The sequence below is a fragment of the Neofelis nebulosa genome, chromosome 10, assembly GCF_028018385.1.
Source record: "Neofelis nebulosa isolate mNeoNeb1 chromosome 10, mNeoNeb1.pri, whole genome shotgun sequence".
In the NCBI taxonomy this organism is placed as follows: Eukaryota; Metazoa; Chordata; class Mammalia; order Carnivora; family Felidae; genus Neofelis; species Neofelis nebulosa.
The window spans coordinates 60,355,411-60,371,177 of NC_080791.1; the positions used below are offsets into that span (position 1 = coordinate 60,355,411).

The window sequence follows — 15,767 nt, forward strand, 5'->3', positions numbered from 1 at the left end:
GTTAATTATAAGGGTTTTTCTTTAGATTTTTAAAATGTTCATTCATTTTTTGAGAGAGAAATGGGGGGAGGGGCAGAGAGAGAGGGAGACGCAGAACCTGAAGCAGCTCCAGGCTCTGAGCTGTCAGCACAGAGCCTGACACGGGGCTTGACTATTGGGCTTAACAATCCTGCATCAATGTCCACTTAATTCTTAGTCCAACTGGTATACCTTGAAGGGTAGAAAAGAATTGTTCCTTCTTTTCACTAATAAGTTTTTAGAAGAGCATGAAATATGGGGAACTAGCTATGATAATATACTTGTATGTATTTATATCAAAAGACACATTTTTCTGAAGGTGGGATTATTTTCTTCCTGTCTTTGTTATATGATTAAAAACAATAATGTACAAGATTGGTTTTATAATCAGTTAGAATATAAAGTTACTTCCAAGTTGAAAAAAAGTTCCCACCCTACAGTCAGGATGAGCAAAACCAAATAAAATTACTTATAAAAGAATATAAAGAAAGCAGGAGAATTTTTTCTTCTAGCAATCATAAATGTGGATTTTTGGTGACCAAGCATTACTAGGTGGCAAATGAAATAAAAATGGGTCACAAATGTCAAGAATCATATGTGATCTACAAATTGTGCATGGACATTTAGGAACCCTTAGGAAAAATGAAAACTCATTGTGACTCCAGAATTTGAATCTTGGAGTGCCTGGGTGGCTCAATTGGTTAAGCTTCCAACTCTTGGTTTCAGTTCAGGTTATGACCTCATGGTTCATGAATATGAGCCCTGAGTCAGGGTCTGAGCTGGTAGAGAGTAGCCTGCCTGGGATTCTCTCTCTCTCTGCCTCTCTCTCTCTCTCTCTCTGCCTGTTACCCACTCTCTCTCTTTCTCTTAAGATAAATAAACTTAAAACAAAAACAAAATATGAATCTCATGACCAATCCTGGGATGAATATAACTGCAACATCATCCTTCACATGAAAAAAAAATTGAAAGTCATCTTTGTATATTGCATGTGTTCATATTGCAGATTGAAAATAAGTTTACTATCCATTAATTTAATTACATTAAAAATTTTAAATATTTATTTTTGAGACAGCAAGAGAGTGAGAGAGGGAGACACAGAATCTGAAGCAGGCTCCAGTCTCTGAGCTGTCAGCATAGAGTCTGACACAGGGCACAAACCTATGAACTGTGAGATCATGACCTGAGCTGAAGTTGATGCTTAACCGACAAGCCACCCAGGCAACCCTAATTTAATTATATTTAATGTCAGTGAAGGGATTAAAAGAGGCCTGTAGCAAGGCTGGTTTAGCTGGGAAAGCTTTTTTTAGTGAAACATCATAAATGTGAACATTCAATGTGGGATGGAGATCCAAGAAGGTGGGAGGGGTGTGAGAGAAAATAGTCAGGAGAAGGCTAGGGAGGGAGAATGGCACTTAGGGATCTGGGATCCAGACCATGTGGAAGAGGGCAAGGGTGATGGAGACAGCTGTGTCCCTGGGGTCCTGATGTAACTACCTCCCTCAGGAGGTCTCATGAAAGAATATAAGCAGCCCAATGCCCAGCTCCTCAACGAGCTGAATGTCATCTCCAAAGAGCTGGTGAGTGAATTAGATGTGTGTTTGTGGAGGGGAAGATTCCAAGATCAAGATAAGGATTGGGCTGGTGTTATGTTCCGAGCAGGCCAGACGAGACAGGACTCTCATGCACTAAGAATGGTAAAAGACCAGAAACACCAATCTGTCTCGTTAGAGCAGAAGTGGAGAGGAGGTCTGGGAAGCTATATGGGCAGGTGAGATTAATGAAGGGTGCTAAATAAAGAGAAGTAATCAATATATGGCAAGTGCTGTAGTGAATTGACTAAACATGAGAAAACAGAAATGACATAGACTTACTTCAAATCTTTCTTGGCAAACAAGACAAGAGCCCAGAGAATGACTGGGATCTCTGCTGAGCTTCCCAAATCATGGTATGGGAAGTAGACCAGGACACTTCAGGCAGGTGTGAGAAGGGAACTATGGGAGAGCAGCATTGAGTGGGACATTTAGGATGAACCAAACAGGCAAACCAAACAGGCAAATTCTCAACCTCTGAGCCACCTGGCTTGTCTCTTTGGCTCCAGTTAATAAAATGTCTTCTGCTTCTCCCTTTCCCCAAATCCATGACCATCATTGGCTTCCATAATATGCCCCCCTCTCCAGCTCTGCCTTTGTTGATTTATGTCTTCCATGGCCTCTTCCTTCTTGCCATTTTTCTCCTTTCCTTTCACAATCAGGTCTGTAGGGTACATACCTGCCCTCACATACCTCTGATGCCACCCCACTGGTTTTCCTGCAGGAGATCAGCTGCCCTCACCAGAGAGAACCTTCTCATAGAGCAGCCATATGCTCTATAGGAGACAGTGCCCTGACTTAGGCCCGCTGAGTGGACTCCTTTGATTGGTGATTCTGTTAGCAAACACTTTCTCCCAGCACCTGGAGGGTGGAAATTCGAGATGATTTTTCCCCCCCAGAATGAAAAATCAGGGGCACCAAGAGGGTAACTGGAGTGGAAGAAATAATGTTCATGAGCATAAGATATACCTTAGCTACTAAGTTAGATAATTTAAACTACCCCTTCAATAGGGGGAATTAACATTTATCTCCAGTTCTTCAACCTATCTGCTTAAGAAGTTGATTTTCTCTGAAACCATGAGCACAGATCTCAGGCAAATTCCCATTTTTTTCTATTTCCCCAGTTTGTAATATGGTGTCTAAAAAATAGTTACTGCTTCCTAAATGACTGAGTGAATGAGTGAATGAATGAATGTACACTAAGAACTAATTGATAAAATTTCCACTTTTCATTCTTCCAAATATTATGGACATCCTTTCCCAACAATAATGCCTTATTTTCCAAATTCAATCATTTCTAAACTTAGTTTCTTAGGTTGTAAACATGAGCAGTGCCTCATTTAGGTACACACAGGTTCTGTCAATGTTACTTCTTAAAGGTCTGTTGACTCTGGTCACAAGTGAGCCAACTGAATGTGGTGAAGTCAGAGAGATATCAAATCTCATTTTCATCAATTAGGCCAAATCTGCCTGTATAAACACCTACCCTACTTTCTTCAGTATTCCCTATGCAAAGCTACCTGGAACTGAATAAACACTGTTCAGTGAACAGGCTATGTTTTGATTTGAATACCCACATTTTCTTGTTTCCCTCCTTTTTCATTCTTTTCCTTATGTTAAACTACCTACCAAAAGGTCAAGTTCAAGTTCAAGAAACACCTTATTTACAGCCTTTTCAGATACATATAATGATTTCCTTTGTATATTCATAATCCTCTGATTGAGAGGAAAATACAATAATATGTTTTATTTGATTAGCTGGGGATATATACATGTCAATTAGACTATTACTTATTGAGGTAGAGAACATGTCCTATTGACTTTTTGTGTTTCTTATTGTTTGCATGTTCAGAGAAGATGAAGAGTATGCGATATGCCAAAAGCTCCTTGTGACTTCACAAGGAATATTACAAGAAAATCTGTATTTTCATTTCTGTCAATGAATCAAAGGTGATATCTCTGGTAGTCTCCACAGGTATGATTTCCTTAAACCACACTGCTGTTAGCCACACAATCTTCCACTTCCTGGGCATCCCTGGGCTAGAGGACCAGCATGTGTGGGTTTCCATCCCCTTCTTCGTTTCCTATGTCATCGCCCTGCTTGGGAACAGCCTGCTCATCTGCATTATCCTCACAAAGCACAGCCTCCACGAACCCATGTACCTCTTCCTCTGTATGCTGGCCGGAGCAGATGTTGTCCTCTCCACGTGCACAGTACCTCAGGCCTTGGCCATCTTCTGGTTCCGTGCTGGGGAGATCTCCCTGGATCGATGCATCACTCAGTTCTTCATTATCCACTGCACTTTCATCTCTGAGTCAGGGATCTTGCTGGTGATGGCGTTTGACCGCTACATTGCCATATGCTACCCACTGAGATACACCACTATTCTTACACATGCACTCATTGGGAAAATTGGTGTGACCATCTTCCTGAGAAGTTTTTGTATGATCTTCCCCATAATATTTCTTTTGAAAAGATTGACTTTCTGCCAAAATAAGATTATTCCACACACTTATTGTGAACACATTGGCTTGGCCAAATATGCTTGTAATGACATTAGCGTGAACATCTGGTATGGACTTTTTGTCATCGTGTCTACAGTGGTCTTAGATGTCCTGTTAATTTTTGTTTCATATCTGCTGATTCTCCATGCTGTCTTCCACATGCCTTCACGAGATGCTCGCCACAAAGCTCTCAACACATGTGGCTCCCATGTTTGCATCATTGTCCTCTTTTACGGCCCCGCGATCTTCACAACCCTTACTCAGCGGTTTGGACGCCACATTCCACCTCATATTCACATATTATTGGCTAATGTCTGCATTCTGGTTCCACCTATGCTGAATCCCATCATTTATGGGATTAAGACCAAGCAAATCCGAGAGCAGGTGGTTCACGTATTTTTTCCAAAGCAGAAATGACTTTGGAAGAGGAACAGTATTTTCAGCACCCCTAGTTCTCCATGATGTGGTCTGAGGAAGCAGTGGGTGGAAACACTAATGGCAAGCTGAACTACTAGGAAGTAGCCTAGTGAATTCTGTTTCTGGGGCAGGTTCACCAGGGAGGTGAGAGGACTTAACATCTTCTGTCAAAGCAACAGAGAGAGCCATGCCATGTTTTTTTTTTTTTTTTTTTTTTTAATTTATTTTTGGGACAGAGAGAGACAGAGCATGAACGGGGGAGGGGCAGACAGAGAGGGAGACACAGAATTGGAAACAGGCTCCAGGCTCCGAGCCATCAGCCCAGAGCCTGACGCGGGGCTCGAACTCACAGACCGCGAGATCGTGACCTGGCTGAAGTCCGACGCTTAACCGACTGCGCCACCCAGGCGCCCCAGCATGCCATGTTTGACTGAACAGGTTACCTCCTGAACAGAGCCTCTGGCTGGACATATGAATTTCCAGAGTCATGTGTCCTTATGTCACTAGTCTGATTTTTGGTTATAGATGAAATTGTTGGGAAGGAAAAATTCTTTCTCTGCCCTTGAAGGTGTTCCAGCTGGAGTAAGAATTAAGTTGACTTGAGTTAGTTAACAGAAGAAGAAAAAAATAAGTTTTATTGTGTGTGCACAGAAGTCCAATAATGAAATTGAGACCTAAAGAAATGACAAAGGCAGGTAGTTTTTATAGTTTTTAGACAAAGGGACAATACATCTGTGAAGAATTGACAGTATAAAGAAAACAGGTATTTGGGAGCTTAAATTAGTAGGGAATTCTAAGCAGAACTAAGGCTGAGGTAGTAGATTAGAAAAGGAGAACAAAGATTTGTTTCTACAGTGTTTTCAACTTTAAAATACCTTTCTCTGGTGGTAAGGATGTCTTTGTACTTCTTGGCACTGGGAGGATATTTTTCACATGGATGATTTGTTTTCTACTTTCAGGGGGACAGATAAGGGTCTGAGTGTCCTTGCATTGGCTGTTTCTTAAGTAGTTTTTATTGAAAATAATTAATGTGCCAAAGTGGCACATTTTGGGGCACCCTCCCTTGGCCCCTATAAAAAGAGGGTATTGCTCTGGTCTTAGAAGTTGTTAAATTATTCCTCACTGAATTCATGTCCTCTGAGACATCTTGTGATATCCCTGGACAATCACATACAAACGGCCCAATGTTTCAGTTATGCAGGACGAAAGACTTCTGGAGATCTTATGGACAGCATGGTGGTGAGAGTTAATAATACTTCATTGCATAGGGGAACCTGGTTAGGTGTCTGACTCTTGATTTTGGTGCAGGTCATGATCTCATGGGTTTGTGAGTTTGAGTCCCACATTGGCCTCTATGCTGACAGCGTGGAGCCTGCTTGAGATTCTCTCTCTGTCTCTCTCTTTCTCAAAACAAACAAACAAACAAACAAACAAACAAACAAACAAATAAATAAATTTTAAAAACCTATTGCATATTTGATATTTGCTAAGAGATTTGACTTTAAGTGTTCTCACCCCCCTCACTCAAATTGCAGCTATGAAAGGTGAATGATATGTTAATTAGCTTGATTGTGGCAATCATTCACACATAATGTATACATATGTCAAAATATCACATTGTATACCTTAAATATATAAATTTTTACCTCTCAATTATACTTTAATAAAGCAGGAAAAAAGAACTCATCTCAAATACGACAATTAGATTTGTTAAATATTTGGTATGCATCTGTCCATATTTTTCTGTATGTATCTTTATGTATCTGTGTAAAAATAATAAAAAAATATAAACATACTCATAAATATAGACAGACACATATGTAGTTGTATCTTTGGAAAAGGTGGAATATTGGGACTCCTAGATGGTTTAGTGGGTTAAGTGTCCAACTTTGGCTCAGGTCATGATCTCACTGCTCATGGGTTTAAGCCCTGTGTCAGGCTCTGGGCTGACAGCTCAGAGCCTGGAGCCTGCTTCAGATTCTGTGTCTGCCTCTCCCTCTCTGCTCTTCCCTCACTTGTGCTCTCCCTCTCACTCAAAAATAAATAAATAAACATTAAAAAAGGAAAAGGTGGAATATTAACTATAGCAGTCTATAAGATACCATCACTTCACTTGTTCATGACCTACATCAGTAAGTTGTGAAAGGGCCATTGGTAAGTATTAATCCCTAAAAAGGGAAAAGAAATTGTTTGTAGAACACTGGTCACAGACACTGGAAATTGTCTTCCTACTCTTGACAAGGGATAATCCTACTGATATGACGTTGACTCTTGGCCAGAGGAAATGGGGGGGACCCTGAGATGCTCTAGAGAGCTGGCCTATTACAGCCAACACTTGAATAGTGGAACCACAACATGTGTTTTTACCAGTTCCATTTATAGCAGCATGTTATTTTGGAAGGTAGAATAGAGTCTGTGCTAGACACAGGAGCCATTGCATGAGCCCAAGATGAGACCATTATTTTTGAAATGATGGATGTAATGGTGTACTGGAAAGACATTCCACAGAGATGGAGTCAAAACAACTCCTCAAACCCTCTTTGTATGAAACACAAATGCCTGACAAGCACAGACATGGATGTGAACTCATGCTGAGATTGCCATCCTGAGTAGCAGCAAGTAAATGTTTGCTTTAAGAAGTTGTTTCCCAGGATGCCTGGGTGGCTCAGTTGGTTGAGCATCCATCTCTTGAATTTTGGTTCAGGTCATGATCCCAGGGTTGTGGGACTAAGTGCTGCATCAGGCTCTGCACTGAATGTGGAGCCTGCTTGAGATTCTTTCTCTCTCCCCCTCTGTCCCTATCTCCCGCTCACACTTTTTTTCTCTCTCTCTCTAAAATAAAGAAAAAAGAAGTTGTTTCCCATGTGTATTTTCCCTTCACTTACTCTGGGTCTTCGATTCCATAGTGCAGCCTGAATGCTCCTCACAAAAGCCAAATGTCATCCCATCTCCTTCCCCCTCCAACTTGCTTAAAAAAAAAATACTAGGCACTACCACCACTGTAAGATATTGAATGAGTTACTTGTATAAATGGATCCAAGTCATTTATATAAGAACACTCTTAGGATTAAAACATATTTAGGTATATATTGTTCAATAAACACACCTTAAACAAACAAAAGTTTGTAAATAAAGGAATAACTCAACAAATATTAAATTATACCCACTATAAATTACCAGGACTAAGCTAAGGCCTGGAGATAATCAGTATCACAGTCCCCTTTCTTAGGGAGTCCATAAACTAGAGTTGACAAAAATTAAGGGATTAAAACACAATGTGATAAATAATGTAGAAAGCACTGTGGGATAGGGTAGGACAGTCACTTCTGTGAGAAGTGTGAGTCTCCCAACTGTGAGAGAGAGAGAACTCTTCCTGCATATTCCTGTGCTGAATGTGGACAGGTACCTAGAATTAGCCAGGTCAAGGGCTTGACAATAGGAAGTGGCCAATCTGAATAGTGGCAAGGTGAGGAAAGCAGTGTATGGAAGAGGAGGGGCAAGAGACATTCCTGAAGAGATAGGAAGGAGGAGAGCAGGAAAGCCTTCAATATTGTAGGGAAGCAGCAATTTCCTCTGCCAGTCAAGGTCTTTCAACTGCACTAAGAATTAAATTGACAAGAGATAGATTAACAGGAAAAAAATCTGAAGTTTTATTATATGTGTACAGAGGCCAAGTAATGAAATTGAGACCTCAGTAAATAACTAAGGCAGGTAGTTTTTATACTTTTAAACAAAGAGACAATATATTTGTGAGGAGTTAACAGGACAAAGAAAACTTTGGGAGCTTCAATTTGGAAGGAATTTGAAACAGAACTTGGGCTAGGGAGGTTAATTAGTAAAATGTAACAAGGGTTGTTTATACAGACTTCTCAGCTCAAATTCCCACCTCTAGTGATAAGGATGTCTCTTTACCCTCTGGTACAGGGAGGGTATCTTTCACATGGAAGATTGATTTATTATTTCCTGGAAGCAAGGGGTGGTGGTGGTGATGTCAGCGTGTTCTTTTGCATTGGCTGTTCTCAAGTAAATTTTACTTAAAATCATCAATGTGCCAAAGTGGTGCATTTTGGAGCGGCCTGCCCTTGGCCACTACAATAAGAAGGAGTTCAAAACATGCCATCCCAACATATACCACTGTGGAATACTGATTATTTTGAGCTTAAGGTGCTTAAGAAACAGAAGATACAACAAGAATTCTCTGAATTACCCCTTCCTACCTAAAAAGTAGCTATATAATTTCCCTTGAGAAAAGTGCCCTTTCTGTTCCAGAAAGGGAAGAACATTCTCATCCCCAGAGACTGGGAATCCATGCTGAAATGGATCTGTACAAACTTACTAAAAAAACCCTTATATTCTGCCACTTCCTGTATCCCTTCCCCAGATAGCTTTTAGTCACATCACCACATTTCCTGCCCCCAGCCCAAACCCTTTGTCTTCCCATTCCTTTTCTTTCTTTTCTTTTTTCTTCTTTTCTTTTCTTTTCTTTTCTTTTCTTTTCTTTTCTTTTCTTTTCTTTTCTTTTCTTCTTTCCTTTTCTTTTCTTTATTTCTTCTTTGTTATTTTATTTTATTATTTTTAAATTTACATCAAAGTTAGCATAGAGTGCAACAACGATTTCAGGGGTAGATTCCTTAATGCTCCAACCAGCTTCTGGTTTAATTGATTTGTTCTACTGTTTTTTTTGTTTTTCTAACATTAATTTCTGCTCTAATCTTTATTATTTCCTGTCTTCTGCTGGTGTTGGGTTTTATTTGCTGTTCTTTTTCCAGCTCTTTAAGTTATAAGGTTAGGTTGTGTATCTGAGATCTTTCTTCCTTTTTTTTTTTTTAATTTTTTTTTAACGTTTTTTATTTTTGATACAGAGAGAGACAAAGCATGAACGGGGGAGGGTCAGAGAGAGGGAGACACAGAATCTGAAACAGGCTCCAGGCTCTGAGCTGTCAGCACAGAGCCCGACGCGAGGCTCGAACTCACGGACCGCGAGATCATGACCTGAGCCGAAGTCGGCTGCCCAACCGACTGAGCCACCCAGGCGCCCCTTTTCTTCCTTCTTTAGGAAGGACTGGATTGCTATATACTTTCCTCTTATGACTGCTTTGTTGCATCCCAGAGGTTTTGGGTTGTGGTGTTATCATTTTCATCGGCTTCCATGTACTTTTTAACTTCCTCTTTAACTTCTTGGTTGACCCATTCATTCTTTAGTAGGATGTTCTTAAGTCTCCAAGTATTTGTTACCTTTCCAAATGTTTTCTTGTGTTTGATTTTGAGTTTCATAGCGTTGTGGTCTGAAAATATGCATGGTATGATCTTGATCTTTTTGTACTTGTTGAGGGCTGATTTGTGTCCAGTATGTGGTCTATTTTGGAGAACGTTCCATGTGCACTGGAGAAGAATGTATATTCCAATGCTTTAGGATGAGATGTTCTGAATATATCTGTATATATATATATATATATATATATATATATATATATATAAAGCCATTGTTTCCTTGTCGATTTTCTGTTTAGATGATCTGTCCATTGTTGTAAGTGGGGTGTTGAAGTCCCCTACTATTATGGTGTTATTATCAATGAGTTTCCTTATATTTGTGATTAATTGATTTATATATTTGGGTGCTCTCACATTTGGTGCATAAATGTTTACAATTGTTAGGTCTTCTTGGTGGATAAACCCCTTAATTATAATATAATGCCTCTCTTCATCTCTTGTTACAATCTTTATTTTAAAGTCTAGATTGTCTGATATAAGTATGGCTACTCTGGCTTTCTTTTGTTGACCATTAGCATGATAGATGGTTCTACATCCCCTTACTTTCAACCTGAAGGTGTCTTTAGGTCTAAAGTGGGTCTCTTGTAAACAGCATATAGATGGATCTTGTTTTCTTATCCATTTTGTTACCCTATGTCTTTTGATTGGAGCATTGAGTCCATTGAGGTTTAGAGTGAGTACTGAAAGATATGAGTTTATTGCCATTATGATGCTTGTAGAGTTGGAGTTTCTGGTGGTGTTCTCTAGTACTTTCTAGTCTTTGTTGCTTTTGGTATGTATGTATGTATGTATGTATGTATGTATGTATGTATTTTTTTCGTCTTTTCTCCCCTCAGAAAGTCCCCATTAAAATTTCTTGCAGGGCTGGTTTAGTGGTCACAAACTCCATTAATTTTTGTTTGTCTGGGAAACGTTTTATCTCTCCTTCTATTTTGAATGACAGCCTTGCTGGATACAGAATTCTTGGCTGCATATGCTTCTGATTCAGCACATTGAATATATCCTGCCACTCCTTTCTGGCTTGCCAAGTTTCTGTGGAAACTTCTGCTGCAAACCTCATCTGTCTTCCCTTGTAGCTTAAGGACTTTTTTTCCCTTGCTGCTTTCATGATTCTTTCCTTACCTGAGTATTTTGTGAATTTGACTATGATATGCCTTGTCGATGGTCAGGTTTTGTTGCATCTAATGGGAGTCTTCTGTGCTTCCTGGATTTTGATGTATGTGTCTTTACCCAGGTTAGGAAAGTTTTCCACTATGATTTGCTCATATAACCCTTCTACCCCTTTTTCTCTCTCTTCATCTTCTGGGACCCCTCTGATTCTGATGATCCTTTTTAATGAGTCACTGATTTCTCTAAATCTTCTTTTTTTAAATGTTTATTTAATTTTGAGAGAGAGAGAGAGAGAGAGAGAGAGAGAGAGAGAGAGCGGGCACCAGGGTGGGGCAGAGAGAGAGGGAGACACAGAATCTGAAGAAAGCTCCAGGCTCTGAGTTGTCAGCATATAGTCCACCACAGGCTCGAACCCATGAACTGTGAGATCATAACCTGAGCTGAAGTCGGATGCCTAACCAACTGCGTCACCCAGGTGCTCCAATTTCTCTAATTCTTAAATCATGCTCTTTTGCCGTATTCTCCCTCTTTTTTTTTTGCTTCATTATTCTCCATAAGTTTGTCCTCTCTATCACAGATTTGCTGTTCTGTCTCACCCATCCTTGCCACTGAGGCATCCATTGGAGACTGCAGCTCAGTTATAGCATTTTTTATTTAATCCTGACTAGCTTTTATTTCTTTTATCTCTGCAGAAAGGATTCCAATCTATTTTCAACCCCAGCTAGTATTCTTATTATTGTGATTCTAAATTCTGGTTCAGACATCTTGCTTGTGTCTGTGTTAGGTCTCTGGCTGTCGTTTCTTCCTGCTCTTTCTTTTGGGGTGAGTTCCTTCATTTCATCATTTTGAAGAAAGAAAAGGAATAATAAGGTAAAAACTTTTTAAATTATAAAATTAAAAACAACACAAAAAATGAAATAAATGATGCTAGATCCTAGGTGTGTTTTGATCTGGTTGTTGAAAGGATCTTCACAGATTAGAGAAAAAAGGGAAAAGAAAATTAAAAAAAAGAAAAAAAAGGAAAACATTTGAAAATTTGAACAAATGAATACAATGAAATAGAATAAAATAAAATGATGGAAATAAAATAGAATTTGAAAAATGTACAAAAAATTAAAAAATATAGTAGAAAAAAATTAAAGAAAAATATTTTTAATAAAAATTGAAAATAAAATAATTTTTTTCTCTTTCTGTATTCAACAAAAAGAAAAGAAACAAAAAAGAAACAATAATTGAATAGATGGCCAAGCCAGTAGACTGAAATATGATTGAAATTACATCCTTTCCCCTAGAAGTGAAACTATGAAGCACTTTATAATCTGTAAACTAAGCAGATGGAGAGACTTGTGGTGTTCCTGAAAAGTGATATTGGCCCAGTTGGGAGGGGCTTAGTTTAATGGCTCTGTTCTCCACTAGATGGCTCTACTTGGTTGACTGGGGTGAATTATTATGGTGCTTGTAGGTGTGTATGCACATGCGTGGGAGGAGTGAAAATGGCATCACCTAGCTACTCAGTCTCTAGTGTCGGAACTCTGTGCTCTCCCTGACCAGCAATCGTGCACCAGTCCTCTGTCTCTGGCCTCCATCCACTTCTCACTTTTACACTGTCTGTGACCAAGCCATCAGGTTGCCAGGGGGCACCTCCCTCCTGAGTTTTATCTCAGATGCGGCTGTGTTTCCCGACCCCTCACTTCTGAGGGACTGCGGCTTGGGCCCACTCAGATCCCCTGGGGGAGGGTCTCACCAAGCAATGGCTTGGTCACCCAGCTGCACCCAGGAATGTTTGGGGGACCATGCTGCTGCTGATGCCCAGAGACTGCAACTGGGTGCCAGCCCACCCCAGAAAAAGTTCACGAGATTGTGTAGCAGCAGTGTTTCAGGGATTATGGTAAATCACAACACACATCTGGCACCAGGCTTCCCCCTTAATGTCCTTGTTCCAGCACCAGCAAATGTAGTTGTTTTCTGGGGTTTGCTGGGACCTTGGTGGCCTCACAGCCTCTACCAAATGTCCTCCAGCAGGGGAACCTCCTCTCCCCATGTTGCCTGTACACCTCGCAGGTCTCACTCTCTGCTCCTGGGGATTCGCCTTTCCCACCAGAGCACCACTAGGCATCGAGCTGCGGCATTTCAGACTCTGTGCTTCCCCTGTTTATATAGAGTCTTAATGGAATTTAAACACTCTCCTTTCTCCTTTCTGCCTTTATTCTTCAGTTCCTACAGCTGTTTCCACTTTTTCACTTTCTCTCCAGCTGCTTTGGGGGGGGTGGGTGCTTTTCCCATACTCCCCCCACCCCCCATCTCTTTCCTCTCTCTACATACAAAAGTGGCTCTCTGCCCTCCGCAGCTTCTCTCTCTCCCAGTTCACCTGTCAGTGCTGCGTACCTGCTGAATTCTGTGGTTCAGGTTGTGCAGATTGTTGCGTTAATCCTCCCATCAGTTTTCTAGGTGTGCAGGATGGTTTAGTGTTGATCTGGGTGTATTTCATGGATGTGAGACACAAAAAAACCTTCCATACTGTTCCACCATCTTGGCCCCTCCTCCTCAAGTTATATTTTTTGATTGATAATGGGATTAATGCTTACTACTTCCCATTATAATGGAAATAGGGATATTTCACATAACAATGCTAACATTGAATTTCTTGAAAATAATACGTGTATACATGTAATCTTGGTTGGAGGAGCAGCTGGTGTGGGCATGACTGAGGAACCATCAGGACCTGACCCATGTACATTCTGCTATGGTCCCTTGGGTATCAGCTTCCTCTGCAGTCTTTAGGCAAATGCATAAATCTCTGCTGCCTGATGCCTGTTTCTCAGCTTTTACTTGATTCATCCCATTCTAGCTCGTGAGGACTCCCTTTGAAGCAGGTGAAACTTTAATTGCTATGAAATGAAATTTCACGAAGAAGACCAGGAATTGTGGGGTTATGGGGCATAAGGCTGATGGTTGAAAGTATTAGGACTTTTGTGGGGAGTCAGGTGTGTTGAACAGGGACAGCAGCAGGGGCTGAAGCTCATTCTGTCCCCTCTGATTGCAAGAGCGTTCTGATCATCAGACTGCCTACCTCAAGGACAGTGGCCTGTAGTCAGTGTTTCTGAGGTCTGAGAATTGTCTGTTTAAGATATATATATATATATATATATATATATATATATATATATATATATATAATATTTCTTATTATATATATGCAATATATAATATGCATATAGGGATATCATCTTCATAGTTTGAAGCTGACGACACAGGAATATTTTCACCTAAGGAATTGTCAGGCACTGTAAAACTGGGGCTTCTAAAAAAAAATTTAAGGAGCTGTTTTACCAGCACACCCCTAGACTGGAGGTACAAGTATGGACTGTTCCAGTAGAATGGAAAGGGCTGTCTAGGAGGGGAGAGGGGGGAGACTTTGGGCTTGCACCCACACTTTAGCTCTCAGTGTGCTTGGAGCCTCAAGTCCCTCCAGAGAGGATTCCACACTAGCAGCAGACCTTGATTACTGTGAACATTTTAGGCATCAGAAGAGCCTCATTCATGGCTCCTATCATCACCCTTTATACTTTCCATCCAGTATTTATCATTACAGAGTAATCACACGGTGCCTCAGTGTTCTGGATTATGGGAGCATACATATCTTAAATAGACCTCAGAAAGTTTACAGTCAATTGGGAAACACTGACAATAGGCCAATATCTCTGAGGTAGGTGCTCTGATGATTAGACTTCTTGTGAAATCAAAGGAGGGGAAAGAATGAGTTGTGGCAAGAGGCATCATGTGAGCACACTCCTGATGTAGGGGACAGACAGTGAGAGGGCCCTGGGTTGGTGCCATGGCTCCACAGCACAAATCAGGGATAGAGGCAACTTGTCCAGGGGATTGAAGATGCCTGGATCAAAGTTGCAGAAGCCTTCATGAGGCACTTGAGAAGGTTGTGGTGTTTTTTTTTTCCAGTTTATTTATTTTGGGGGGGAGGGGGAGAGAGAGAGAGAGAGAGAGAGAGAGAGAGAGAGAGAGAGAGAGAGAGAGAGAATCCCAAACAGACTCTGCACTGTCAGTGTGGAGTCTGATGCGGGACTTGAACTCAACGATCATGACCTGAGCTGAAGTCAACTAAGAGACCATGCTTAACCAACTGAGCCACCCAGGTGTCCTGTCACTCGAGAAGGTTTTTAAGGTAGGCATGAGTTACATAAGGAGCCATTCCAGTTCATGCAAGTTCACCCAGAGACCAGCCCCCAACTGGCAAGCTCCATAGCCTATATTCTTTTCTACTCCAAAGAACCCTTCTGTGTGCTGCTGCCAAGATATCCAGAGTCCATCAACCTGTGTAAGCTGGTCCTCTTCTTCTCTTCCTAGTTACTTGAGACTTAGTTTCTTTCCCTTCATCACTTTTCCCTGCTATTCCTTTGCCAGTATAGTGGCACACACACTTGTCCATCACCCCCAGTGGCATTTTCATAGCAATTTCGATTTCTATCTACTTCTCCGGTAGGATGGCTTTCCCCCATCCCTATTTATTCTTATAGTTGTTGTGTGGCCACAGACTGACCTAGTGGTAGCTGCTGTCCACCCACGCACAACTTCACAAGCCTCTTGGGGGCTCTGTTCATGTGATTTTATTTTCAGGACAGTGTTAGCCTTTTCTCAGGGGCAATATAGCAATGAAAATAAGACTGGATTTTCCTGGTCTGGAAATTAAATTAAATTTTAAAAAAATGTTTATTTATTTTTGAGAGAGAGAGAGAAAGAGAGAGAGAGCAAGCGAGCATGAGTAGGGAAGGGGAAGAGAGAGAGGGAGACACAGAATCTGAAGTAGGTTCTGGGCTCTGAGATGTCAGCATGGAACCC

At 40.8% G+C, this 15,767-nt stretch overlaps 1 protein-coding gene across 1 annotated transcript; it reads left to right on the forward strand.

Annotated features, from left to right (window-relative positions):
• Positions 1-3,569: 3,569 nt before the first annotated feature.
• On the forward strand, positions 3,570-4,532 carry LOC131488576 (olfactory receptor 52B4-like). Its single transcript, XM_058690440.1, has one exon. It carries the CDS (start codon positions 3,588-3,590, stop codon positions 4,530-4,532), a length of 945 nt encoding a protein of 314 aa, XP_058546423.1. The 5' UTR covers positions 3,570-3,587.
• Positions 4,533-15,767: the final 11,235 nt, after the last annotated feature.